This window comes from Panthera leo, chromosome E1 (genome assembly GCF_018350215.1).
Source record: "Panthera leo isolate Ple1 chromosome E1, P.leo_Ple1_pat1.1, whole genome shotgun sequence".
NCBI classification, from domain to species: Eukaryota; Metazoa; Chordata; class Mammalia; order Carnivora; family Felidae; genus Panthera; species Panthera leo.
The window spans coordinates 29525535-29553274 of NC_056692.1; the positions used below are offsets into that span (position 1 = coordinate 29525535).

The window sequence follows — 27740 nt, forward strand, 5'->3', positions numbered from 1 at the left end:
TGGAGTGCTGCACTTTAACTTTTATTAAAAAACAAGCAAAGGTTTTCCACGTATCAGTGCTTTAATTCACATTTCTCAGTAGGCATCGACCACAACACGGAGCAAACCCAACAAAAGCAATTCAGTGACACAGGGTGCTTAAGTGGTGTTCGTGGCGTGTGGCCCGGTGGGGGATGGGGGTGGGGGGGGAGAAGTGCGAGGCCAGCTGGCTGAGGAGGCGGAGCCACCCCAAGTGTCCACACCATGGGCCAGGGAGCCAGTTCAGTCAGCTCACCTGCGAGCGATCAGGGCGAGGATCCAGGCTGCTCGAAACTCGTATAGAATAGAATTACAAATCAGAGCGCCCATTCATCCGTCGGGCTCCTTCAAGCAGCTCAAATTCGAGAGGAAAACTACCGGCAGGGCCCAGAACGAGAGTGGAGAGTGAGGGCAGCAAACGCTCCGATGAGCCACCGTCCTCCGACTATACCCCGCCTGCCCTTCCTGCAGGTATGTTCTCACACACGGTGAGGTCCGCACATAGGACAGATGCCCTGTCGCCTGGTCAGTGTGAGAGGAACAAGGATAGCGGCCTAACTTCCCAGCTCTCCTTTTCAACGTTCCACACTGGTCACCAGAAAGCACCACAAGGTGGACATTTCGTATGGTTTATCTTGCTCAGTGCGTTCTGCTTGGACACTTTCCTTTACTGGAGGGAGTCCGAGCCCCTGCAGACACCGAGGAAATACACCTGCATTTACAGCTTCTAGGTCGCTGACTTTCTTCAGACCTCTCTGCAGATGGCTAAGTGCAATCATTTATGTTTCGTGAGCTTCTGTTTGAGAGGGGGACCCTTTTGGATTCTTTCTCCAGATCCTTGGAACACACCTCCTTCATTCCTGCAAGCCTCAGGCACAGACTAGTTGCGGCCGTGGGGGGGAAATGTGTATGTGTATTTACTAACTAAAATGAACTAAATACTCAGACCATTTCTATACTAACATTAGAAATGTGAGGCACAGAGGTTAAGCCAGTGCTTTACTACTAAAAACAAAAACAAAAACAAAAACAAAAACAAAAACAGAAAATGCCTTTAAAACTTGTGAAATAGCCAGATGGTCATATTCCAAGCAGCAAGACCTTCAAAATATTTTTTGTCAAAAAACACGAGGTTTCTGAATATGTAAAAATCAGCAGAAAATTAACCAGGTGACAGAGTCATTCACTGAGTAGTGGCTTCCAAACCCTTTTAAAAAGTATGGAATCCTTTTTTTTTTCAAAAAGAGGCAGAATTTTATTTACTGAAATCTTACCTTAAGCAGCATCCAGTGGGGGGGCTGCACCGAATGAAGGGAGAAAGCGGGAGCCCCTTGGGGGTCCATCCCACTGGCCCCTGAGCACCACCTGTTCTCTAAGACTCCCTAGATCATAGTTTCAAAACCTGTTTCCACGTAAGAATCGGAGGCTACCAATTTTTATGTAATAGCGTCCAGATAAATATATTAATTTGGATAGGATAGGACATGAACAAATCGTTCACAGCATTCCTTTAGGAGAGTGATTTGTGGGGGAAGAACGCAGTTAGTGGAGTGAAGGAAAAACAATTTTAAGAACATCCGATTCAATTTTCCTGCATGATACCCATCCAGCAAAAGCCCTGGGTGAACACATGAGGTACAGACCAGTAGCTTTAAAAATGTCAGCGTGCATCAGAAGCACTCGAGGTGCTTGTGAATAAAAGCACCAAGGGTCAGCAGGGAAGAGCCTCGTGGGATTACGAAATGTCTATGTCCCATCAGAGACACCGATTCATGACGTCAGGGGCCGGCCTTCGGCATCAGAGCTCCCCAGGTGATTCGGACGGACGCTGCAGACAACTGGTAGATCACACTTTGATAAAAAGGAGAGAGGCCTTACAGGGAAGATGTGGGAAAGCCAGGGCATACTTTAAAAGCAAACGCAAAACCACTTCTTCTGTCTTACTGCTGGGAACATGCCTTCATTCGGCGTGGGACAGAGTAACAACACTCTTTTCTTTTTAAGTTCCTATATTTTTTTTTATAAATCGACCTACATTCCATTGTCCCAAATTAGGTAGAATTAAAAACAGTTCTGAGTATAAAGTGCTGGTTCTTGCTTCAATGTTATCACCTCAAGGAAAAACCACACAAAACTATCACCTATTCTACTGACCTATTTGGCCAAATAAGTACAAATGATGTATTCAGATCCACATGAATCTGTAAATTAACATAACCTTTACAGTTTCCTAGTTAGTGCAAATTTAAAATTCCATAATATACAGTAAATACAATTTTACATTACAAATGCAAACTATTTTTCTTTTGACATGCTGGTAGTGTTCATTTTTACAACGCAAAAAGGACTTGACCATTTCTGAGCCACAGAATATTTTACAACTCGAAGTAGGCAAACATATTTCAAAAAGCAAATACGACACATTCTGACACACCCTAAAAAAATAAAAATAAATTAATTTTGACTATAAAATTTTTATAAACAGTAGCTACATTAGGGGTTCCCAGCTAATTGCTGCAGAAAACCTAAAACCCATTTAAGGTCGTGTAACCTCACTATCAGACAACTTGTGTTTTAAAACACAAGTCGGTTTGATTTCTACGCAACATAAAAAGCACTGAGAAATTATCATCATCTACTTATGGGGTCCATAAGAGCTGCCAGGTGTTCAGTGTTTAAGCCACGAAGTTGAAGGGGTTAGGAATGTAGGAGGACAGTAAAGGGGGAGAGGAATCTGAAAACAGACTTGGAGCTAGGCTTCACTTTATGTATTTCTTCCTGAGAACACAGAATTTGTTTTCGTGTTTAGTCAAGACAATTTAAAATGGAACAGGAAAATATTATGGCAAATGATTTTTTGTAAAGTACAGAATCACTGGTCATGTCAACAACCGCTACTCTTAAATATACTTAGAATATACTTGCAACATGAGTCTTGTAAACTATCCTTTTGAAAACAAGACCCATGCCTGTACATTTATTTGAAATGCTGGACAAATGTGCCTAAAAAGTAAACGGACTTTGCTAAAATAAGATGTGTGATGACATGGTATTCAAAAATAAGTTTCCTAAATGAATCTGAATGACTGAGACTAAGGTAACGGAAAAGCTTCATGAAGGGTCAGCAGGGAAAAGCCTCACGGGATTATGAAAATTGAAAAAAACAATTTGTTTAAATAAACAAGGGTGTTGTATATAAACCTGTTCTAGATCCGATGTAACATTATGGTTATTACAAAAGCTTTCTAGCTATTTTGAAGATTTGAATTCTGACATCCCAAACGATTTACTTTGATTCTACAATTAGCACTGTGGAATTATAGTAAGATAAATTGTAGCCTAGATTTATAAAATGTGATACCTGTAACAGTGTCGACCATGAGTTAAGGAATAAAATTCGTTATACTCAAAACATGATCGGTCCATGAAAGAAAACCTACAAAACTCTGCCACCAATAGCGACAGGTTCCCTACCATGAAAGGTGGATGAAAAGGTGAAAACAGATCCGCTCGCAAAATCTGTCAATACTAGAATTTACCATCTCCTGTTGAGATGTGGAAGAGGTTAACTGAAGCAGAATCAGAGTATTTTATATAATGCACTGACTACTGTATCACTACTAAGTTTTTCCTTTAAAACATGGCTTTGGCCTGAAGGTGAATGAAATTTAAGTTTCATGGCAATTCACGGATGGCAGATTCATAATAGATCCTTATAGGAAGCTAATGGTGTTTTGGGGGATACGGTCTCGTCTTTCAGAGATTAACGTCATAAAAGACCACCAAGCCCGCAAATGGGCCATTTGTTAGGAAAACACCAGGCTGGTGGCCCAAGGGTGTGCCTCACTGGCCTGAGGGATCAGGCGGGTTCACACCAGGAGAGTGCCATCTACTGGGGAACCAGGAGACCAGCCCTTCAATCAGCTTCTGGCAATTGAGAGTCAAATAAAACAATGAAACAAAACTTTCAGTTACGTAAAGGTAGTTTGCCAGTGCTTTCATTCTCCCTCTTTTTAAAAAATATTGAGTAATGTTTCCAAAGAATGAGACTATCTGGATGATATTCCAGGAAAATTAAGTTATGGGTTTTACTTCTTTAGTCAATAGGCTACATTTCTGATTGTGACTAGCTGAATTTATGTGACGAATTTAACTTATTAAATAAAGCCATCTATTGTAAACACTAAACACAAGTATACCACAATGAAGAAAATAAATAAATAAAAAAAATCTCTCTCTCATTTCAAAATAAATACGATATAAACATTTTAGCACAGGATTCTGTCTGTTTCCCCAAGGGGAATTTCTGTACTTTGGATATAAAAGACTACTGTACTTCAAATACTACAAGACCACTGAACTTTTAGAAGTTACTAATCATTATCGAACTTCTTTTGAGCAACTAATAGGACGAATACATTTTCTGTAGTACTTTTTTTCAATTGTTGATACTGTCTCTTACTCAGGAGAAACTGGGTAACAGTCTAGCTTGGAAACTTTCAATCCGCAGTGCTCTGAATGTTAACTGTTACCTATTCAACTGTGTGGCTGTCTTCTGGCTCCACAGGGTCATAAATGAGATGCTGAATTTCAGCTCAACGTGGTCATTAACAGGGTTAACCAAGCAACATCTGGGGGTCTCATTCTGCTCCTAAAAGTTATATAAAAAATTTAAGTAATGTCCTCCTTTAACACTTCTCCTTTTTAGGTTTCCTGGAAACAGATCCGTATGCATCCACACAGTGCTAGGCTGAGAAGTCTTCGGGGGCCAGCCGCGGCGGAAGGCCCTCACTAACCCTGGGGGTAGGACGCCAGTCATCTCCGTTCAAAAAAGCAAGTTAACTTTCCAAATGTTAGGATGGTGTCACAACATTAAGAATTAAGATGGCAATGATTCTGCCACCTACATCTTGTCCATCAGATATGTGTTCAAGAATAAGGAAGGAGAGTGTGGACCTCAGAGCGAGTCCTGCTCTCACACATCAAGCCATGACAAACATCTCACCTGCAAGTCATTAGCCCTCTGGGACTTTGTAAAGTTAGTACTACACGACGGGACCATTTTGCTGAAAAAAGAACAGGCATCTGTAAACAACTGGCAATTTGGCTGTTTTTGGAATTGCTATTTACACGGATGTATACCCATTCTACTACTGGTGAAATTAAGACCAAACAGCTGATAGAGAATTTTACTCCTGGACAAATACGTATCTGCTTGTTTGGGAGAATTCTAAACTTTCATTCCTCATCCATCTACTCGGTTTCCTTTATGTCCTCTTGATCTGAAGTACTGGAGATATCATCGTCCGTCTGTTCTCCAGAGAAATACAACATCAGTGCGTGTGTCTTGTGAGTTATGGTGACAGTGCAGGGGCCCTGGGCCCACGGCTCCCCATCTACCTGCATTGGCATCATCGAGCACTTCAAAATCAACTGGTATTAGGGAACAGATAATTAGAAACAAGTAAGTCCCCAGAAGCTCAGAAAGGTCTTCCTTAGTAATATCATCCACAGTCCCTTAACTTTTCTAGGGACAATTATGAGCATTTCCTTCTTAGAAAATTAATCTGAATATATCTTTATCATCAGTCGTTTAAGGGATTCTTTTCCACTGAACACTTTGTTTCTTCCCCATCATATCGAAGCCTTTGGTGGAGGCTGAGTGACAGTGTGGGTGTAAACCACTGTTTATTTATTTACTTCTTAGAAAAAAAAATCTTAATTTATTTAGAGAGAGAGAGAGTGCATAGTGCACGAGCAGGGAAGGAACAAAGAGAGAGAGAGAGAGAGAGAGAGAGAATATCTGAATGAAGCAGGCTCCCTGCATTGCCAGTGCAGAGCTTGAGGTGGGGCTCAATCCCATGAACCCTGAGCTCATGGCCTGAGCCAAAATCAACAGTCGGATGCTTAACTGACTGAGCCCCCCGGGTGCCACTGTGCACCACTGTTTCTGGAAAGCTAGAGTGTGTATTTCTTTCGCTATGGATCAGTGGCTTAGAAATGGGACTCAATGAAATACAGAGCAATATATCACTTACCCGCACCGTATGTGCTTGTCCTATTCGAAAAGGGTTTGCCAGTTTCACCTGAATCTGAGCACAGTGGAAAGACCCATACACTCCAACGACCTCTAGCAAACCGTCATCATGCCTACAGTTGGAAAAAGGACACATGGATTGTGTGATGCAATGAAGTAAGATCAGTCACGTTAAGACAAATACTTTTTCACAGCGGTGGACAATCAACTTATTATTTAATAAGGTATTCATATTAATGACATATACAAAAATAGAAATTTGAAAAAATATTAGTCTATAAACAACAGAGTGCCTAAAAAAAATTTTTTTTTAAGTTTATTTCAAGAGAGAGAGAAAGCACAAGTCAGGGAGGGGCAGAGAGAGAGAGGGAGAGAGAAAGAACCCCAAGCAGGCTCCGCACTGTCAGTGCGGGGCCCAACGCAGGTCTTGAACCCACGAACCACAAGATCATGACCTGAGCTGAAGTCGGACGCTTAATCAACTGAGCCACTCAGGCACCCCAGATTGCTTTTTTTTTTTTTAAAGCTTATTTTGAGAAAGAGAGAGAGAGAGAGAGAGCACGCGCATGTGCATGCATGTGAGCAGGGGAGGGGCAGAGAGCAAGGGAGAGAGAATCCCAAGCTGACAGTGCAGAGCTGGGCGTGGGGCTCGATCTCATGAACCATGACACCATAACCTGAGTTGAGATCAAGAGCTGGACGTCTAAGTGACTGAGCCACCCAGGTGCCCCAAAAACAGACTGCTTTAAAGAAAACAGTGTCATAAAAAACCCAATCATAAATGTACATACCTGGCTAGAGGGTAAGTCTCATCTCCCATCCCTTCCCACAGTCTGCAGCCACCGCCCCAGTAGCCGATGTTCAGAACTATAATACCTTCCAAATTGGGCAGTTCTACTCGCTCACCATCCAGTTCTAGCTTTAAAGAAACACAAGTAGTGAATTACTACAGGGCATACTATTTCTGCACACTTCCACCAAGGGTTCACCTCCATCTGCATACATACAGGATGTGAGAGACACACGTGTAGAGAAGACTATTTCCTACCCGCGCCCCTCCCCCCCCCACCCCGCCCCAGGAATCAGCCTTTCCCATCCGTTCAGTGGTTATTACATTAATTATAACAACTTCATTTTTTTAAACTAAGGTAAAATGACACAGTTTTTGTTAATCTCATCTTTTTCAGGCCTTACCCAATTTGCTATTTCAGTGGCACCCGACACCCTTTCCTGAACTACTCCCTCCCTTCACTTCTGGGAGTCAGACCCTCCTCCTCTGGGTGTTCCTCCTCGGTCACTGCTGAGTTCCACCTCCCGCCTCTAGCTCTGTTCTAGGCTCCTCTCTCTTCTCGGGCCGCAGACTCCGGAGGAAAAAGCCAGCGCGATGTCGTTAACTGCCATCTCAGCGCTGACAGCTCTACCTTGCTGGTCCAGGACAGCAAACCGGGCCAGATCTGTGGATCCTACTGCCCATAAAACGGTTCCAACCAGTGGTGGCACCTGCAACTGCTGGGCGCAAGACTGGGTTAACGCAAAGCATCTTCCCTGCGGCCCCTATCTACCTCCCAGGAAAGAGCACCCCCGTGGGCCTCGGGTGCCTGGGCCAGAAACCTGGGGTCATCTTTGATTTCCTCGCCTTTACCCTCCACTTCCAAGCACCTCCCCTCTCCGTCACTCCGTCACTCTGGACAGTCCCAAGTCCAGCACACCCTCACCTCTGCCCTGCGGGTGCCTACCTGGCCCGTCTCTCCTCATCTTCATTGCTCTCAGAGCAGGAAATTGAGCACTTAGGGAATGCAAATGTGTCATCCTGACTGCAGCCCTTCTGCGCCTGACTGGAGCTCAGGATGAAATCCAAGTTCTTTCACGGGCCAGTACGGCCCCTCTGAGATTTGGCCTCTGCTCCTGCTCTGTCCCTCCTGTGAGCTATCCTCCAGCTGGAGCTCCCTCAAATACACCATGTCCTCTCTCACCTCTGGGCCTCTGCACATATGCTTCTTAGTGGAGAACAATTTCCACCTCCTTTTTCACTCAGCTATCTCTTATTTAATGTTCAGATTCCAGCTCATCACTTCGTTCAGAAAGACATGTTACAGTCACTTTCCCTAGACAGTCTCTCCAGCCCCTGGGTTATGTACTACCCTTATTTATTCTTGTAAGATTTCCTGATCATGTCACCTGTCACACTATCCTGCAGTGTGCTTTAAATGTTTTCTTTCCCTCTACACTGTAAACTCAGTGAGAGCAAGGGATTTATCACTGGATCCCCAGTACCGAGGACAGTGCCTGGCATCGTGTAGGTGGCTTCACAAATAATTTTTGTATAAATAAAATATCAGACAAAACAATAAAGCGTTAGCATGTTTGCCCATTCCGCCAAGGTTATCAAAGCCCAGGATGAAGCAAATGTAATAAAGGGCAAGGAACTTTTTTTACGGCAAATCTTCCCATTCCTCCTGCACTGTGGCCTCAAAGCGTGTGAGCTCAGCGTTAGCCTAATTGCCCGGCATACGTATCATCAGGCCCCTCACCCTCCCTGCTCACTTTTCTCTCTTCCTAAGCTCTTGCCCTTTTATTCTTTTTACTAGTTTTTACGTTTCTCTGTATTAATGTGTTTGTTGGTGCTGTTAACCATTACAGATTCTTTCTGGAAGCAAGCAAGGAATATACACAAGATTTTGCCGTATCATGACATCAGGGATACTGTAGCCACAAGCACTCATTAATATTCTGTTTTTCCTGCTCCTACATCTCGACTTTGCTTTGCATAGAAGAGAGACACATCACAATTGTCATATAAACTTTGCATTTAAACTTCCTCTGAGAGTCCATGATGAGTCGGGTACTACGTGAAGATTGCTTCACATTTGTCATCAAGTGTGAATGGAAAGCTGCTCAGTATCAGTTCAACAGACCGGAGGGAGATAAACCTGGGTTCAAATCCTGGTTATGTGTGCCTTTGGGCAAATTACTTAATTTCAAACAGTTTTCTCTTCTGCATAATGGCAACAGAGTAGTGCCTGACTTGTAGGATTGTGGTGACAACGCAGTGGGATAATGTGTATGAAGCACTTAGTAAAGCGCCTGGCCCACAATAAATATTCCATGTATGTTAGCAAAATATGTTAACAGAAAATTCAGCATTTTTCTTAGAAAAAAATTTATAATCCAGAGACCACCTAAAACTTTAAAAGCTTACCTCAACTTTTTTATTCAAATCTTTACATTCTTGTACCAAACAGTCTTTGGTTCCATAGAACAAGTAAACAGCCTAGAAGAAATGGACAGAAAATGGGATATTAAAGCAACCTAATGAGCTCGTAAGCAAGATAAGACACTGAACCAACGATCCCTGACGTGATCATCGAGCCTTGCTTGCTTACAGTGGACTAGGTTCTCCTGGGGAAAAAGGACGTGTTACTTCTGAGCTGAAGTAGCCCATTTTTCAGTAGCATGTGCCTAAATGGTGCTTTCTCCCAGTTTATCCAAAAAGCTACATTTTACAAAGAAATACTGTATCAAAATTAGAAAACTCCACCTTTTCCTAGTACTTGAGATCACTTAATGAAAGGAATAGAGACACATCTAAAGGACACTTATAATCACTTCCGAAAATAGAAAGGTTGATGGAAGCTCTGAGACGTTAATTACTAATCGTACAAACGGCAACACTTGCGGCCTTAGTAATTATATTAGTAAGAGGTAACTATTTGTAAACGTGAACTACTTGTAAAACTGAAACCAGGAGCAAAACCGCTTCGCATTAAATTTTTACATCCTGTTGCTCAATCACCAAAAGCCATTAAAAAAAAAAAAACAATGCCAAAGTGAAACTTGCACCAAAGGAATCACTTGTACTAGGAGTCAGAGTGGTGAGCGTAGGTAAAAGCCGTGGCAAACGAACTGCTCCCTCTCTTCCTTCGTCTGCATTTCGGAGCTTTCTGAAGCCAAAGGAATCTGTGTTTTTCCCGTTCATGACTTCACCAAAAGTTTATCCTGCCTGCCTAAAATTCTTTCCAATGTTTGTTGCCATTTAAGTAAGATAGGCTATCGTGAATTTCACTTAGTTGCTGCTGGAGCAGAATGTGCTGTGGAACATTCTCCAAATTGTAAGAAGTTTGTCACAGCCACAAAACACTTCAATAACAAAACAGAGCAGGTGAACGTTTCCGTAAGTAAGTTCTATCTGAATCTACTTGGAAGAGGGCTAGATATAATTGAACTATTTTTACTGTACCTTCAGTGATAAGCAGGAAATGTTATTTTATCCAACACACCTTATTAAGAATTCTGCTAGAAAACAGAGATGGTGCCTTCTCGCGATGAGCGTGAAAATTGAGAGCCATGAGAGCATCAGGTCCAACAGAAAAATAGTTGTTCATTGTGAATTCCTGCGAAAAGGGGGAAGAATAAACAACTGCAATATGCTTCAATCTAAGCCTGTTACATATGTGTAATCTGTTAAATCTCAGTCTGTATGTTCTTTATCAAAATTTAATGCTTTCTGCATTTACATTTCACTTAGAGCTGATGCTACCTATCCAGTGAAGTTTCCAGAAATAAAGCTTCGGTTCAAAGGCCGATGACAATCCACATAAATTTCACTTTGCTTTTCTGAGTAATGTGCTGCACCTCAGACCTTATCATCTAGAATGGCTCTACTTTGCACCCAGGTTTCTCCTGTATGCCCATTACACCTGCTTTTCACTTTCACTGCAACCCCCAGGGTCTCAGTTTCTATCCGTGTCAAGCCAGGATGTTGGTCCTTGCTTAATTTATTTCCCAGCCCAGCATGAGTGCCTCAGTCTCCATCCCCAGCTCTGTCTTGTTCCTGAGCACTAACTAAGCCTGCATTTCCAACCCCCTTCCAATGTGCCACAGCCTTAAGGCTGGTATGCCCCCAATCTAACTTCCTTTTCCTCTTACTCAAACCTGAAACTCTTTCTCTTTGTATCCTGGTTACGGTCATTCCCACACATCCAGCCTCAACAACTAGAAATCTGGCATAACGTGTATTTTCTCTCTTGCTCTACTACCGAGCTGCCAAGGGTCGATCACTTCCACCTCTACAATGTTTTTGCTGTCTTCCTGCTGAAAGTCCCCATATTTTGCCCTCGTGCAACTTTCAAGGCTATTTTCACTCCACCCCCAGAGTTATCTTTTAGAAAACACAGAGCTGATCTCCGCAGTATTTGCTAACCATGATTTGCGTCCCCAGGATCGATTTCCTCTGCCTGGAAAGTCTTTTGTTCCTTTCTCTGTCCATCTAAATTGCGTTTACCTTTTAAGGACCACCTCACCCATCTCTTCCCCCAAAACCTCTCCAGCCCGATCTGCCAGGGAGGCGCTACCCGCACTCACAATGTGTTTCCCCCACAGCCCTCTTTACAGGCCAACTGGGGGCTGAGCACGTGGGTTTCTCTTCTGCTCCATAACTGGCCCCCAGAGGGAATAAGCACCGCGTCCCTGTATCCCACCACTGCGCCACACGTGTACAAAGCAAAACTGCTTTCCAGAAATGGGCACTAACTTGCACTCGTGATGAATTTGAAAAATCCACTATAAAATATGACGGACTAGTTAAGAGTGCTGAAATCACGTGCAACTGAGGCCCAGAAAACATACCTTGGGTTTTCTTAAGTTGTAGTATCCTTTATTTGTTACTTGAACTTTCCATCTAAAATACAGAGGTTAAAAAAAAAGGCAATTATTATCAAATTAACTGCCACTTAACTTTGCAGTCCTGTAGATGAAGTACTTTTATTAAAATAGCATTTGAAAAAATAAGCACACCTAAGTGACTACACAAATTTTGAGATGAGTGCTCTACCTAATGTGACTTCAGTCCTCATATAACAGAATAAAACCCCAGCATGGTGGATGAGTACAATTAACACAGTCTTTTACATTTAAGTTACATTTTGTAACTACTTCAAGTCTTCATTTTTAGACCAAACAATATTACCGAAGCTCCAGAAATCTACCTTTTGGAGGAAGTAAAACTCACCTATCTAGTTTAATCCCATCTGCTTCCATCACATTTCTTAAGACCTGAGCGACGGGGATCTCTCCCGCGTACCCTGTGCCCCAGCCCAAGGTATTGGACAGATCGTTGCCTGTTCCCAGAGGCAGGACTGCGACTTGCGGAATGTACTTTTCTTGTCCCTAGAAAACGGAAGACGTGTGTTGGGAGTTTTCTCTTCAGATGATTTGTAGGGTAATGTTATTTGGTAAAATTTATAGACCAAAGCAAGAGAGACACAAATATAACAGCTGTATGTTGTTTTGCTGAAGGTTATAGGAACTGCTTAATCATAATGTTCAAAATTGGCAATGTCTTCTAATATTTATCTGCGTAATAAAAAATGTAACCATAATACTGTATCTGTATCTCGGAACTGGTTCTGCGAAGGGCACGCAGGTCTTAAAGGTTGATACCTTAATCTTCATTTCGTCAACTGCGTCCAGGACCCAGCCCACCGTGCCGTCCCCTCCACAAACAAGCACGCGGGCCGAGTGACAGGGAAGGAGAGTGCAAAGCTGCAGGGCTTTGACAGGGGGGGTTTTAGTTACATCAAAAACCTAGAAATGAAAGAAAAAGAACACTTATTTGTATCCAACACTATCCTCCATCTGTGAGGATGACGTCCCCCCAGATAAGTATGGATGCGGTTAGAGAACAACGCGGGCTACGAAGTGCCTAGCGATGCGCCAGACTGCTGATACTGCGGCTCGTCCGGACGCTGGCCCTACTCACAAGTAAGCCTCGTTCTACTGACCAGGAAGTTGAGGCGCAGGGAGGTTAAATAACTTGCCTGTGAGTCCCCCAATACTTAAGTGTTGACATACACCTTCAGTCCTATAGTCTATCCATTACACGACACTGCCTCCTTCCTGTTCACGTGAAACCAGAATGTGCTAAGTTCACCCTTAGCACATTACTTCATATTTTATAGTGGATTTTTCTTTTTTTAAAAATGTTTATTTTACTTTTTGAGACAGAGAGAGACACAGCATGAGCAGGGAAGGGGCAGAGAGAGAGGGAGACACAGAATGTGAAGCAGGCTCCAGGCTCTGAGCGGTCAGCACAGAGCCCGACGTGGGGCTCGAACTCACGAACTATGAGATCGTGACCTGAGTCAAAGTCGGATGCTTAACCGACTGAGCCACCCAGGCGCCCCTATAGTGGATTTTTCAAATCCATCACTAGTGCAAGTTTGTGCACATTTCTGGAAAGTAATTTTGCAACATACATACAATGATGTAAAGATGCAAGGACCCTTGATACCTCTAATTCTGTAAATGATCTAGGAAAACATTTCAAAAAATGAAAACACCTGTTTATAAAGGTATTCAGTGTGGCATTATTTATGGTTGTATAATTATGAGACAAACTCAATCTCCAACAGCAGGAGCCTGGATAAACAGGATATATCCATTCAATTAATTATCTTCATCATTTCAGGTGTAATTATGAAGACTACATCACACCAGGGACAAATACTCTTTAAGTACTGAAAACAACACAAATTTTAAATCTAGAGTATCGTTACTGTGATGTTAATATGCAGACGCACAGACAATGCATGCAAAGAACATGGACAAATGAAAACAACCGGTGTATTCGTGTGGGGAAACTGCAGGTGATTTTCTTTCCATTTTTATTACTTTTATAATTTCCTTAAGTATCTATTGTTGAAAGGGAAAAATACAAACGGCAAGGAAAAAAATTATTGCGTTTCTGATTGTCGCAGGAGTTGTTTATAAATGTTTTTCAAAGTAGAAGCAGCCAGCACGTAAACTCAATGCTGCCATCCTTTTATTCTTCTTGTTTAAACTGAGGCACAATTTATATATATGGAAATGCGCTTTTATTTTTTTTTTTTTTTTTTTTTTTTTTTTTTTTTTTTAAATTTTTTTTTCAACGTTTTTTATTTATTTTTGGGACAGAGAGAGACAGAGCATGAACGGGGGAGGGGCAGAGAGAGAGGGAGACACAGAATCGGAAACAGGCTCCAGGCTCCGAGCCATCAGCCCAGAGCCTGACGCGGGGCTCGAACTCACGGACCGCGAGATCGTGACCTGGTTGAAGTCGGACGCTTAACCGACTGCGCCACCCAGGCGCCCCGGAAATGCGCTTTTAAAGTGCCAATTAAATGGCTTTTAGTCAGTTTACGGAGCTGTGCAACCATCACAATCCAGTCTAGAGCGTTTTCACTGCTCCGAGAGGGTCCCTCAGTGTCTGGGTGCACTCACTCCCATTCTGCAGCCCTGGCCTCAGGCAACCACTCACTCCTCTGTTTCTGTACATCTGCCTGTTGTGGACAGGTCACATAAAAGGGACATACCCCGAGGGTCCTTGCACCTGGCTTCTTTCACTTAGCATGGTTCTGAGGTTCGTTCCTGGTTGCACGTATGCGTCGTGCCTCGTCCCTTCCTATCACTGCGTGATACTCCCTTGTGTGGGTACACATTTGGTTCTATCAACTTACTGGCGAATGGACAGTTAGGTTGTTTCCACCTTTTGGCTATTATGAATATCGCTGCTATGAACATTTGCATAGAAGTCTCTGCGGGACATATGCTTTCACTTCCCTTGGGCAGACTGCTAGAAATGGGATTGGTAGGTGGTAGGGTAAATTTATATTTAACTTTTTAAGAAATTGCTTCACTTTTCTAAAGTGGCTGCACCATTTTATGTCCCCACCATGAGAGTACCTCTTTCTCTATATATTTGGATGGCTTGATACTTTTATAATTCTTTCCTAAAATCAAGTGATGACTGGTTTGAAGCATTAACCACCATTACAACTTAGGGAAAACGAAAAGCTAAGCATGAGAAGATTAATACAGAAGGAAAGTTTTCTCTTTAGTTACCTGGACTGGGTTTAGGAGGATCCTAAATTCTCCCAGCAGCCCTTCTCCCATGTTAGTTCCACTACGAGAGTTGGCCAGGATTATTAATGGGGTCCACTGCTTTCCAAGCTTAGAGGCTAGCTAAAAAAATTAATGCGAGTGAAAAGGGTTTAATATCTCAAAGATGGTGAGCAATAAATTTTTCTTTTTTAAAAAAATGTTTATTAATGTCGAGAGAGACAGACGAGCGCGAGCAGGGAAGGGGCAGAGAGAGAGGGAGATACAGAATCTGAAGCTGACACAGCACAGAGCCGGACGCAGGGCCCAAACTCAGGAACTGTGTGTGAGATCATGATTTGAGCCGAAGTCAGATGCTCAACCAACTGAGCCACCCAGGCGCTCCAGCAATAAATTTTTCATTTCTTGGTAGCAATAGTGCTGTAAATACGCTGGGAAAAAAACAACTATCACACTACAATGAATACAAAAATCAAAGAATTCTAAGAATGGAAAGGGAACTTATAGATGAATAATTTAACTCACGCTTCATGTGTTGTTAGAAAGTTTTGACTTAAATTGAGTTAAAAATCTGTGTTTCAATAACTTTCATTCATCATTCTAATTTTGCTTCCTAAGGCAACCAGAAATAATGTTATTTGTTCTTCCATATAACTGTTGTGCTCAAACACCTGAAGCATTGTATCTTTCATCAGTTTTGTCTCCTGGGCAATCCATTTTGCATCCTTTCAACTGTTCACAGCATGGACACAGGTTTTCTCTGCTCTCTTACCTTGACTGTCCTTCTCTGGATATATTCTAATGTATTTTAGTTTGTAAGGCTTTTTTTTTTTTTAATTAAAAAAACATTTTAAATGGTATACTCAATTAGATTCAAGAATCCAGATTTATACAAAGCCCAAAGTCAAATGAAATTTGTATTTCTCTAACCTAACCCTTTCTCTCCTCTCCCTTCTCCTTGTGGATGTGAACAACGATGATGTTCTACAGTTTTACTTAGTGATTCTCACCCCTTATGATCTTAGATTGAAATCAGACACATTAAGGCACTGTATGTACGTTTAAAAAATATGTACCATAACATTAAACATAATATTTAAAAATTTTTAAATGCCTTTTTCTTTGGCAGGACTACTGTCAAAGATGACATTTAAGATATAAAACCCTAAAATAAAATAAAATAAAATAAAATAAAATAAAATAAAATAAAATCCTAATTTGGAAAAGACACAAAACTGAATTTCGAGATAAAATAGTTCAACTATTTTGGCATATTCAAGTAGGAAATAAATGCAAATTTTTACAGTTATCCCTTAAGAACCACATAAAGACTGAAAGATACATTTAGATCAGTTTCTACACTCATACATGCTGCGAAGTGTTGACAGCTTTAAGGTTCAAATTATTTGTTGGAGCATCTAATGCTCCAAATAACATAAAGTTCCGAATAGAAAAATTCTGTTAGAACAATGTGTGAGCAAAATCCCTGTTTTCTTTTCACTGATAATGATAAAGAATTTCCAATCTGGCTGTTTATCAGAATTGTCTGAGGACCTTAAAGAAAAATACAGATTCCTGGGACCTACCCTCGGCCTCCTAATCAAACCTGGTGATGGAGGTGGAGTCAGGAATCTGCATTTTTAAAAAGCTCCCCAAGTGATGCAGGTGCAGGCAGGGATTTAGAAACCAGTAATATAACATTTCCAATTTCCCTTTAGATGTGAAAGGACTCAAGGGCCGAACTTGGTGGCACAGCTCTAAACACTGGGCAGGGCTCTGCAGCCCACGGTAACGATTCTTCCCTCAAGGCCACCATTAAGTGTCACACAGGGACTCGGGCAGCTTTGTGAAAATCAATTACATAAGGAAAAATGAACTCGGCTTACCACCGCATAATCTGTTTTTTTGTCTTTACGCATCTGATTAATAGAGGTCAAGTAACTTGGTGGAATGATGAGATTTTTGAATTCTCCAAAATCACACTTTTCGTTCTTTAAACTATTTTTCATGCACTCATCATGTACCGTTTTCTGACACCAAATGCACCTGAGGGAAGGAAGAAACAAAGACAATAATTAATCTTAAACCATAATTTCACTGATGTGCAAACTGATCCTTTAGTAATCTCATCACTATTGGGCATAAAATCTAGCAAAGAAAAGATTTATAACTATCTGCACAGTGAAAATGAGCAATAAAGTTTGAAAATACTTGGCAGTTTAATAGTGTTTTTTAGAACTTAAAAAAAAAAATATTACTTTGAAAGAGAGCTCACGTGCGCACATGGGAGCAGGGGAGGGGCAGAGAAACAGGGAGGGAGAGAATCCCAAGCAGGCTCCATGCTCAGCGCAGGGCTGGACGCAGGGTTCGATCTCCTGACCCTGGGATCATGACCTGAGTTGCAATCAAGAGTTGGATCCTCAACTGACTCAGCCACTCAGGAGCCTCTATAACTTTATTTTTATTTTTTAGAAAGTGAGAGAGAGTGGGGATGGGGAGAGGGAGGGAGAGAGAGAGAGAGAACGAGCAGGGGAGGGGTGAGGAAGAGGGAGAGAGAGGATCTTAAGCAGGCTCCACGCTCAGTGAAGCACCTGATGCAGAGCTCGATCTCATGACCCCGGGATCATGACCTGAGCTGAAATCAAGGGTCAGACACTCAGGTGCCCCTAACTGTGATTTTTAAAGTGTGGTCTAGGGACACCCGGGTGGCTCAGTCAGCTGAGCATCTGACTTCGGCTCAGGTCATGATCTCGCCGTTTGTGAGTTCCAGCCCCACATGGGGCTCTCTGCTACGAGTGCAGAGCCAGCTTCAGATCCTCTGTCCCTCTCTCTCTGTGATCGCGCTTTCAAAAATAAATAAAAAACGTTAAAAGAAAAATAAAGTGTGGTCTGGAGCCCCTCAAGATCCTTGCAGGGCGACTCTGAGATTAAAATCATTTTAATATTAATACCAAGATGTTATTTCATCTTCCTCCTCTCAAGTGTGTACAGACCCAGTGCAGCAGCCGACAGTAGGATCTAGGTGGCCTCTAAACCAAAGAAATGTACCAAAAAGGTAGAATAATGTCACTCTTCTCACTAAATTTTCATAAAAATATTTTGTCACTTTAAAAATGAGTATTTAAGCAATTTCCCAGTTTTAATTTATAACATGGTAAATGCCAGTAGACATATCCACATAAACAAGAGTGGGTCTAGAACAATGGTTCTGTATTTTAATTATTTGTGCTTTGGTTGAAATAACGTTTGTGAGGCCTAAAGTCCTTGCTGCTTAATTAAATGCCCCACTGGCCTGGGTCTTTGTGTTCCTCGGGGTCCAGTCTGTCCAGTTTGAAAACCTCGTAATTTATGACCATCTGAAAATATTTCAGTAGATATAGCCAAACAGTGCATTTCTTGTTGGCAGTTAATACAAAACCAATCTCTGTGTTTGTACTTGAAATATAGACAGAAGATATGTACATTCAGATTCGCCTCTCTGGATATGAGCGTGAAACAAGCAGAGAATAGTGCTGGTGAAGGTCCCAGGTTTCTATTATTAATCTGCTAAGACTTTAATCCAGTCACAGATAAGGCAGGCAGAGCTGAGTGTACAGACAAAAGCAGGCCGGCAGAAAATAAATGAATTAAAAAAAAGAGAGAGAGAATAAAAGTCTTTTGCCCAAGGTCAACCCTTTTGGATTTCTATTTTAAGGTTGTTTTTTCCGGTGGATGTTCAGATTTCTCAACTGATTACTGCTATTTACTCAGGAGTCTTATTTACCCCTGAAAGAAGTGTTACCTGCATGATCCGTTAGACAGAAAACTGTAAAGTAACTTGCATATGTTTAGTGAATAGTTCCTTTCAGACTAAGCTTGAGACCACACCATTAACTTTACAACAGGGGACTGTAATTGAGAATAATCTGAAAGGGTGCCCCTGAATTATTTCACACTGGTTTCCTCTGGGAAGAAAAGTGGGATGAGAGGGCTGAGAAGAATATCTGCTTTTTATCCTGTGTCCTTCTGTATTGCTGTACTGCTTGAGTCTCTAAAAACCAGAATACATTCGTCAACTACCTACATACATTTTTAAAAATACATTTTCAATAAGATAATATCAGCATATGCTTGAGAATTTAGAAAATACAAAGAGATATTAAATAAAAATCATCCAAAGACAATAAATCTTAACTTCTTGCTGTACTTTTCAGGTTTTTTTTTTTTTTTTTTTTTTTACATTTATTTATTTTTGAGAGACAGAGATAGAGCATAAGCAGGGGAGGAGCAGAGAGAGAGGGAGACAGAGAATTGGAAGCAGACTCCAGGCTCTGAGCTGTCAGCACAGAGCCCGACACGGGGCTTGAACTCACGGACCATGAGATCATGATCTGAGCCGAAGTCGGATGCTCAACCAACTGAGCAACCCAGGCACCCCTGTATTTCTCAGTTTTACTGTGCATAGATGTGTTTCTCGTTATGATATATGTACATCTGGACGGTACTTTTCTTTCCATGTTATCATGAATGTTGTCCTATGCCATTAAACATTTAAAAAAATATGGTTTGTAAAGAATGTATAGTACCATACATACGGATATATAATTTAACATTAAAAAAATAAGACATTTATTATTTTTTAATTTTTAAAGTTTTACTTTTTTATTTTGAGAGAGAGAGACAGGGAGAGAGAGAGAAAGGGTGGGAGCAGGGGAGGGGCAGAGAGACAGGGGGAGAGAGAGAGAATTCCAAGGAGGCTCTGCACTGTCAGTGTGGAGCCCGATGGGGTTCGATCCCATGAACTGGGAGATCATGACCTGAGATGAAATCAAGAGTCAGACGCTTAACTGACTGAGCCAGCCAAGTGCCCCTAAAAATAAGACATTTAGATAGCTTATTTTTCTAAGTATAAACAACATGAAGAACAACCATAAGCATAAATGAGATTATTTCCCTTGAATTCTAAAAGCCAAGTTACTGACTCAAAGGGCATGCATTTTCCTAAGACTGTTTTCTTTTTAATATTTTTTTTGAGTACAGTTGACACATAACACGGACATCAGTTTCACAGTAACCAGTATGTGGTCCATCTGTCCAGTGTGCTTGTTACCAGTTCATCGAGATGTCTATCATGTCTAACACTTGCTAATCCTGCACGTTAGTATTTTAAATTTTTTCCTTGATAGAAAACACATTTTTTTGTTTTAATTTGAAGGCTTTTGATCACTAGGTGACGCTGAATATTTTTTGTCTTCTTCTGTGAATGGATGGATTCATGTCCTATAGTCACCTTTTACTAGGTTTTAATAATTGCATGCACTTTGGATTTATGTAGGGTATTAACCTCTTTCCTGTCATATTTATTGCAAGCTTCTTTCGGTTTCTTTTCAATTTACTTTTTAATGTACTTAAGTTTATTTTTTGATAGCTCCCTATTTCCCTTTGGGGTTTACTTAAATGCTTTTAAGCTCTGAAGTCCTTCACTATTTGCAAATTCCCACCCATTCAGTTTTCACACCCATGTCTTTAATTTAGTGCTTCTTCCGGGGCTACAGGCTCCACTGAAAATCTCCTGAAAGGGTCAGGGTTTCTTGGAATCTTATCCATCTGTGAACTAAGAGCCCTTGCTTTAACCCATTTGGAGTTTATTGTGGCAGATAGTGTGGTTTGAAGACCTCACTTTCCCCCCCCAGAGAATACCTGTCCTAGCACCATTCGTAAAACAATCTTTTCTATCCCCACAGACTTGGGACACCTTTATCATTTACTGCATTCTCATACATTTCAGAAAAGATTCTTTTAGCTAAAATGATGGCTATTATCAGCCTTTGTTCTTTGAAGGTAGAGCCAAAATGCATACTAGTTATTCAACATTATACTTTTCCTTACAAATACTATATTCAAAATTGAGAATTGTCTCTATGTGTTTTGTAATTAGTGTTTAACCTGATCTAGATTTCAAACCTGATGGGAAAACAAGACATTACTAATATAATGTCTTGATATTTTAGTTCCAGCGATCATGTCACTGACTCATTGCTTATGTTTTTGACATTTTAGATCTACACAGAAGTCAAAAGAATAGCAAAGTGAATACCCTTAAATCAACCCTTCACTCTGATTCTTAATATTTTTCCCACATTTGCTTTATCTCTTTGTGTAAACTCACATATAGCTAAATCGTTTGAAAGTATTACAGACATTATGAGATTTTATCTTTCAATATTTCAACAAGGATTTCCAAAAAACAAGGATAGTCTCCTTGCTTTTTAAAATGTTTTGTGAGGGGCGCCTGGGTGGTGCAGTCGGTTGGGCATCCGACTTCAGCCAGGTCACGATCTCGCGGTCCGTGAGTTCGAGCCCCGCGTCAGGCTCTGGGCTGATGGCTCAGAGCCTGGAGCCTGTTTCCGATTCTGTGTCTCCCTCTCTCTCTGCCCCTCCCCCGTTCATGCTCTGTCTCTCTCTGTCCCAAAAATAAATAAATGTTGAAAAAAAAAAATTTAAAATGTTTTGTGTTAGAATTTTTTTTTTACAGTAAACAGATAAACAGTAAACCACCTACATTCCAGCATTAATATCTTCCTATAGTTGCTTTGTTACATTTCTATCCATCCATCAATCCACCTAATTTTTGGTGTATTTCAAGTAGAATGCAGATATCAGGATACTTCCTAAATAGTTCAGCAAGCAAGCCTATCTTTACCTAGAGTTCATCATTTATTTATGGGATTTTTCTTTTGATGTAAAATTTACAATTAAATATACAAATCTGTACATTTGCTGAGTTTTGACAAATGAACATTTTCCTATAACTGAAACCTTTATCAAGACAGAACATCACCCTATGTGCCACTTTTATGCAGGTGTATGATAGCTTTATTTAAAAAAAATTTTTAATGTATATTTATTTTGAGGGAGAGGGAGAGAGAGAGAGAATGAGTGGGAAAGGGGCAGAGGGAGGAAGAGAGAATCCCTAGCTGGCTCTGCATTGACAGCAGAACCTGATGTGGGGGTCGAACCCTCAAACTGTGAGATGATGACCTGAGCTGAAATCAAGAATCGGACGCTTAACTGACTGAGCCACCCAGGTGCCCCTGACTGCTTTATTTTTTAAAGAAGCAGCTTCACAGGGGAAAAAAGAAACTACAGGCAACACTTCTTAGAATTTTTTGTTAAGTTACCTGTTCACGATAGCTCTCTTCTTTAGTATGCTAGAGGAGGTGGCAGAACTATACATGAGGTTGAGATGTTCATTTATTTATTTATTTTTTAAGTTTTTAAATGTTTGTTTTTGAGAGAGAGAGCACGCGAGTGAGCTGGGGAGGGGCAGACAAAGAGAGGGAGACCCAGAATCCGACGCAAGCTCCAGGCTCCGAGCTGTCAGCACAGAGCCTGATGCGGGGCTCAAACCCACGGATCGTGAGATCATGACCTGAGCTGAAGTTGGACGTTCAACCAACGGAGCCGGCCAGGTGCCTCGGGGTGTTCATTTATGATATTCACACCATAACGGGGGTTGGCCAACTACAAATACGTCTGCCACCTGATGTTGTGAATAAAGTTTTATTGTAGTACAGCTACACCCAGTCATTTATGTGTTGTCTAGTGAGTCAAGTAGTTATGACAGACCATATGGTCTGCAAAGCCTAAAATACTTAGTTTTGGCTTTTCATAGAAAGGTTGTCCACCTCTACTCTAGAAAATGATCTGGGAGGGGCGCCTGGGTGGCTCAGTCGGTTGAGCGTCTGACTTCGGCTCAGGTCATGATCTCGAAGTCTGTGAGTTCGAGCCCTGCGTCGGGCTCTGGGCTGATGGCTCAGAGCCTGGAGCCTGCCTCCGATTCTGTGTCTCCCTCTCTCTCTGCCCCTCCCCCGTTCATGCTCTGTCTCTCTCTGTCTCAAAAATAAATAAAAACGTTAAAAAAAAATTAAAAAAAAATGATCTGGGATCTTTCATCATTTCAGATAATTAAAGAAATGAATAAATACATACCGACAGAACACAGAAACATACAGTTTAAGATCAAAGTCAAGACTAAAGTGGCCAATGTAATCACCTGCTAAAAGTCAGAAGCTTTGTTTCATTAATCAGTGTGTGTAAGGGGCATAGGATGTAAGGAAGAAAAGCTTTGGAAGCTTTTCTTACATAGGATGTAATGAAGAAAGCTTTGTTTCATTAATCAGTGTGTGTAAGGGGATAGGATGTAAGGAAGAAAAGGCCTTATAAATAAAAAAGCACCTTAAGGGGGCGCCTGGGTGGCTCAGTCGGTTGGGCGTCCGACTTCAGCTCAGGTCATGATCTCGCGGTCTGTGAGTTCGAGCCCCGTGTCGGGCTCTGCGCTGACAGCTCGGAGCCTGGAGCCTGCTTCCGATTCTGTGTCTCCCTCTCTCTCTGCCCCTCCCCCGCTCATGCTCTCTCTCTCTCTCTCTCTCTCTCTCTCTCTCTCTCTGTCAAAAATAAATAAACATAAAAAATAAAAAAAAAACACCTTCAGTTTTCTTAACAAGAGATGGATTACTATAAGGAACAAAGGTTCATTTAACAAATATAATGAATACTTATAACACAATTCCCTATTTTAGTCAGGTGACAGTTAAGAAAAAAAGGAAGGATAGGGAAGGAGTGATATGATACTAGGTGCAGAGACACATTATAGTGGTTGGGGAAATATACACGAAGAGAAAAAAACCTACAGGGAAAGTAGAATCTGGCACAGCGCCTGAAACAAAATACATAGATGCTCACCGTGTGAAAACTGAATCAAGACTGAATGAGTATAAATTAAAGGGCCTCTGTCACTTATTCGGCAGAGCTGAACTGGCCCGCAAGCTTCAAAATCAGTTACTACCTGGGTCTTTCTAGTTCCCTTAAGACTCATACTTCTGTAGTGATACAGACATGGTAGAAGCCCTCGCCAGGGCTGGGTAAAATCCAGAGGGACGGTCTGGCTTGTGTTTAAAGTTCGAATAGATAGTTTATTTTCCTGAAATATCTCATTCCTACGGAAGGTCAGAGCATTCAGTAACCCTGCATAATGCTATTGGCTAAAACACAGGAGAACACTGCAGAACATGCACAACTTCAGGGCGCCATGCTCTTTTCTCCTGGGAGTAACAAGCATTTCCTAAATTACACAGAAATAATCCCCACCTGTGGTGAGGGGCTCTAGCAAGCTGAGGACAGACTGTTGAGTATCTGGTAAGAACAAACTCGTGAGAAAAAGATGTATCATCACATTCACTGTGTACAAAGGGGAGGACACAACATTAAGGACAGAGGCTGACGTTGTAAAAGGTACATACAACTTTAGAATTACCTGCAGGGCCTGCCAGAGCAAAGACTGCTCGTCTCCAGCCCAAGTTTCTGATTCAGGGGGTCGGAGGTGGGAGTAGGGTCACGAAGAAAATAGAAGATGCTTAACTGAATTTCAGCTTCAGATAAACAACGAATGATTTGGGGGGATATAAGCTGGCCGCAATATTGCAAATGTTTTTATCTTGTTTGCTAAGTCTGGCAACACTAGAATTTGCATTTATAACAAGTTTCCAAATGATGCTAATACCGCTGGTTTGGGGAACCTACTTTGAGAACCACTGAGATATCGGATATTACGTCATCATCAAAAAGGAAAACTCTGGGCCTGGGGGTGAGTAGATCAGGCAAGGGTTCCTGGAGGAAAGGACACAAGACAAGTCTCTAAGGATGCCTAAAAGCTAGCCAGGGGAGGAAAGCCTTGAGAAAGAGAAGGGAAATATGAAAAAGCCAGTGTTGCTGGTGCTTAAAGTTTAACGCAGGTGGTGGCAGGTAAAAACTGGAAGGGCAGGCAGGGTCCAGAGAGCACATCAGCCCCTGGGCACCATGTTAAGCACCTGAAGGTTATACTGAAAGACCATCAGGGTAAGTGACCAGGAGCAACTGAAGGGGTAGGGGTTTAATTAAGCAGAGGAGGGACAGGGTCAGATATGCTTTTTTTTTTTTTGTGCAAATGCAATTTTTAAAAAAGTGCTTATTTATTTTTGAGAGAGAGAGAGAGAGAGAGCGAGAGAGAGTGGCAGAGAGGTAAGTAGAGGCTCCAGAGCAGGCTCTGCACTGACAGCTCTCAATGAGGGGCTCAAACTCACCAACTGTGAGATTGTGACTTGAGTTGAAGTCTGACACTTAACCAACTGAGCCACCCAGGCGCCCCACTTTTTTTTTAATGTTTATTTTGAGAGAGAGAGAGAGAGAGAGAGAGAGAGAAAATGAGTGGGGGAGGGGCAGAGAGTGAGGGAGACAGAGGGAAAGAGAGAATGCCAAGCAGGCTTCCACCCTTAGCGCAGAGCCAGATGTGGGGCCTGATCCCATGACCGTGAGATCATGACCTGAGCTAGACGCTAGACCTGAGCTAGATCAAGAGCTAGACGCTTAACTGAGTCACCTAATCGCCCCCAGATACTCTTTTCTAAGAAAAATCATTTGGGTGGAAGATCAGAGCACTATTATTCATTAAGGAGTATCTGAAGTGCAGTTCAGATATTTATGGAGGCCATTTTTATCTAATTCTACACAGACACCAAGAAGGGAAGGAAATAATATGCCAGTCATGTCTTCTTTCCAACTAATCCCAGCTTTTGAAGACTAAAGCTTAACTATAGAGAGAGCTATTAAATTTATTTAAAGACGCTGGTAACCTAGCTCTCATTGATGCCAAAAGTACATCTAAATTTGGAAGACAAATTAAAAAAAAGATTTTGAAGTAAAAGAAAAAAATAAAGACGGAAATAAATAAAAAAGTAACTTTCTATCTAGTGTCAGCTTTCTCTTTTAGGTCTTAAACATGTTTAGGGCCCTTTCTACTTGTCAGAAATAAAACTCAGGACAGTGGAGATGTCCAGACTTAAGGATGAGACAAGGCTAAGTGTTAGTACTCTTAACACTATGCTGGGGGTTAGAAATCCCAGACACCAGTTCCATTTTACCACTGACTAAAATTCGCTCAACTGCAAAATGAGTTAAAGCAGATGATCTGCGGGAGCAGCATCTCCTTTTATTATGAATCTCTAATACCAGCAAAGAGCATCTTCACCTATTTTCAGAGAATATTTAAGAATGTTCATGTGTTGTCTAATGTGTGTTTATTTAGAAGCCATCAAAATATTCTTGGCTTAATCCAAGACTGTCTAAGATGCTACCGGTCCTAAGAAGGCCATGTGGCGAAAGGAGAATCCTTTAAGTTTTGTCTTTCATCACAGCACCAATATCTATATTTGAAAAAGATAATTAAAGCGCTGCCATGGAATGATGCTTGTTTTCACTGTCCATTCATAAAAAGATGCTGAGGAGAATCAGTTTTGTGAGTCTAAGGAAAAGTCAATTTGTCCACACTTCGTTTTTTCTCACTTAAAATGGAAATAATCCATAGTAACAAAAGCGAAAACGTAACATGGTGGCTATGAAGTATGCAGTACTTAGAGGCCTCTGGATCAAAGTTCAGTGCCAAGTTTTATTGCCCAAAAGGGCAGGCTGGCTGAGGAGCGGAGGCTAGATGTATCATCTAGGCAAATGATACTGCAAAGCTGCCCTGCTTGTCCAATACCCGGGATGTTTATTAGCTTGGTTCCTTGAAGTGGGCAGTTGAGGCCATTTGCAGAGATCAAGGTAAGTCTCTAGCGCACTCTGCGAGATCCCGACTCCTACCCCGCATCCTGGGACAACGTGTACCCACAAAGGCCGTACCTGTAATCGCAGAGCTTGGGTTGGCTGCCGCACTGCTGCTTGCAAACCACGCAGCAACTGCACAGGGGCACGTTGCCCCGGATCCAGTGGTGGGGCATGGCGTCCAGGGCCCTGCCGTCACTCTTAAGCATGATCTCCTTGCACTGGAAGCGCTTGTCGGCCTTCTTGAGGCAGCCCTCGTCCACGCGCAGCCCGCAGCAGTCGCAGAAGGCGCCCAGCAGAATGTGCTGCGTGCACACGCAGCAGTAGGTGGGCTGGCTGAACAGGTCCGTGTCGCGCCACCCGTGCTTGCTCTTGCGGAAGATGTCCCGGCGGTGCAGCTGGCGGCGGGACCGCTGGAGGCTGCACCAGAAGGTGATGAACACGGGCAGCAGCACCGAGCACAGCGTCCACAGGATCAGGTGCCCGTCGGCAAACAGGCCCTCGTAGGGCGCCGGCCGCTTCTCCCCTTCCATCTTGTCTAAGACCGATTTCTAACTGGGAGACAAACAGGCGGGGTCCGCCCGGGGCTCGCGGTCCCCGCTAGCCCGCCCTCCGCCTTTCAGGGGACACCGAGGGCGCCTTCTGCCCGGGTGGTCCCACGGTCTCCAAGGGGGAGCACGCGCCGCTTCTTCCCCGCCGCTACCCGGGAGCCTCCCGCCGAGCCGCGCCGAGGGGGCGGCGCCCAGCGCTGTCACGCTCCTCCCCGCGCCGGGCACGGGGTCGCCCACAGGAAAAACGGATAGGCTGCCCTCCGCGGGGACGCGGCCGCGGAGCTGGGTGCCCGGGTCTCTGGGCGCGGTGGCGCACGTGGGTCGCGCGGCGCCGCCAGCGTTCGTGACCGTTAGTTCGCGGCCCGCACTCCCCTCCCGGGCGCAGCCGCTCCGCCCGAGAGCGGCCTCCCGCCGGCCCCTCCCGAGGCCTCGCGACCGGCCCCGCCCCTCAGGCCCTACCTCGCGTGGGCGGAGGCGCGGCTCCGGGACCAGGCCTGGGGCCGCCCGCGCGCGGCCGCGCGCGCGCGCGCGCGAGCAAACCTCCGGGGCCTACCTGCCCGCCGACGCCGACGCCAGCGAAGGGCAGAGTGAGCCCTGCGCACGCCGAGCCGGGCGGCGCGGCCGCGGGCGGGGGCGGGGCCTGC

The 27740-nt window shown here is 42.9% G+C and overlaps 1 protein-coding gene across 2 annotated transcripts; it reads right to left on the reverse strand.

The window, feature by feature from the left end:
- DGKE (diacylglycerol kinase epsilon) lies at nucleotides 1-27713 on the reverse strand. 2 transcript variants are annotated; one of them, XM_042915690.1, is made up of 11 exons: nucleotides 26624-27712; nucleotides 16816-16975; nucleotides 14933-15052; nucleotides 12494-12637; nucleotides 12063-12220; nucleotides 11681-11732; nucleotides 10333-10446; nucleotides 9255-9326; nucleotides 6847-6974; nucleotides 6057-6168; nucleotides 1-5451 (listed from the first exon to the last, which is right to left on the reverse strand). In XM_042915690.1, exons 1-11 carry the CDS (start codon nucleotides 27076-27078, stop codon nucleotides 5272-5274), a joined length of 1695 nt encoding a protein of 564 aa, XP_042771624.1. In that variant the 5' UTR covers nucleotides 27079-27712; the 3' UTR covers nucleotides 1-5271. The 2 variants fall into 2 exon arrangements, with proteins under 2 accessions (XP_042771624.1, XP_042771625.1); XM_042915691.1 differs by lacking the exon at nucleotides 14933-15052 and having other exon boundaries at nucleotides 26624-27713.
- Nucleotides 27714-27740: the final 27 nt, after the last annotated feature.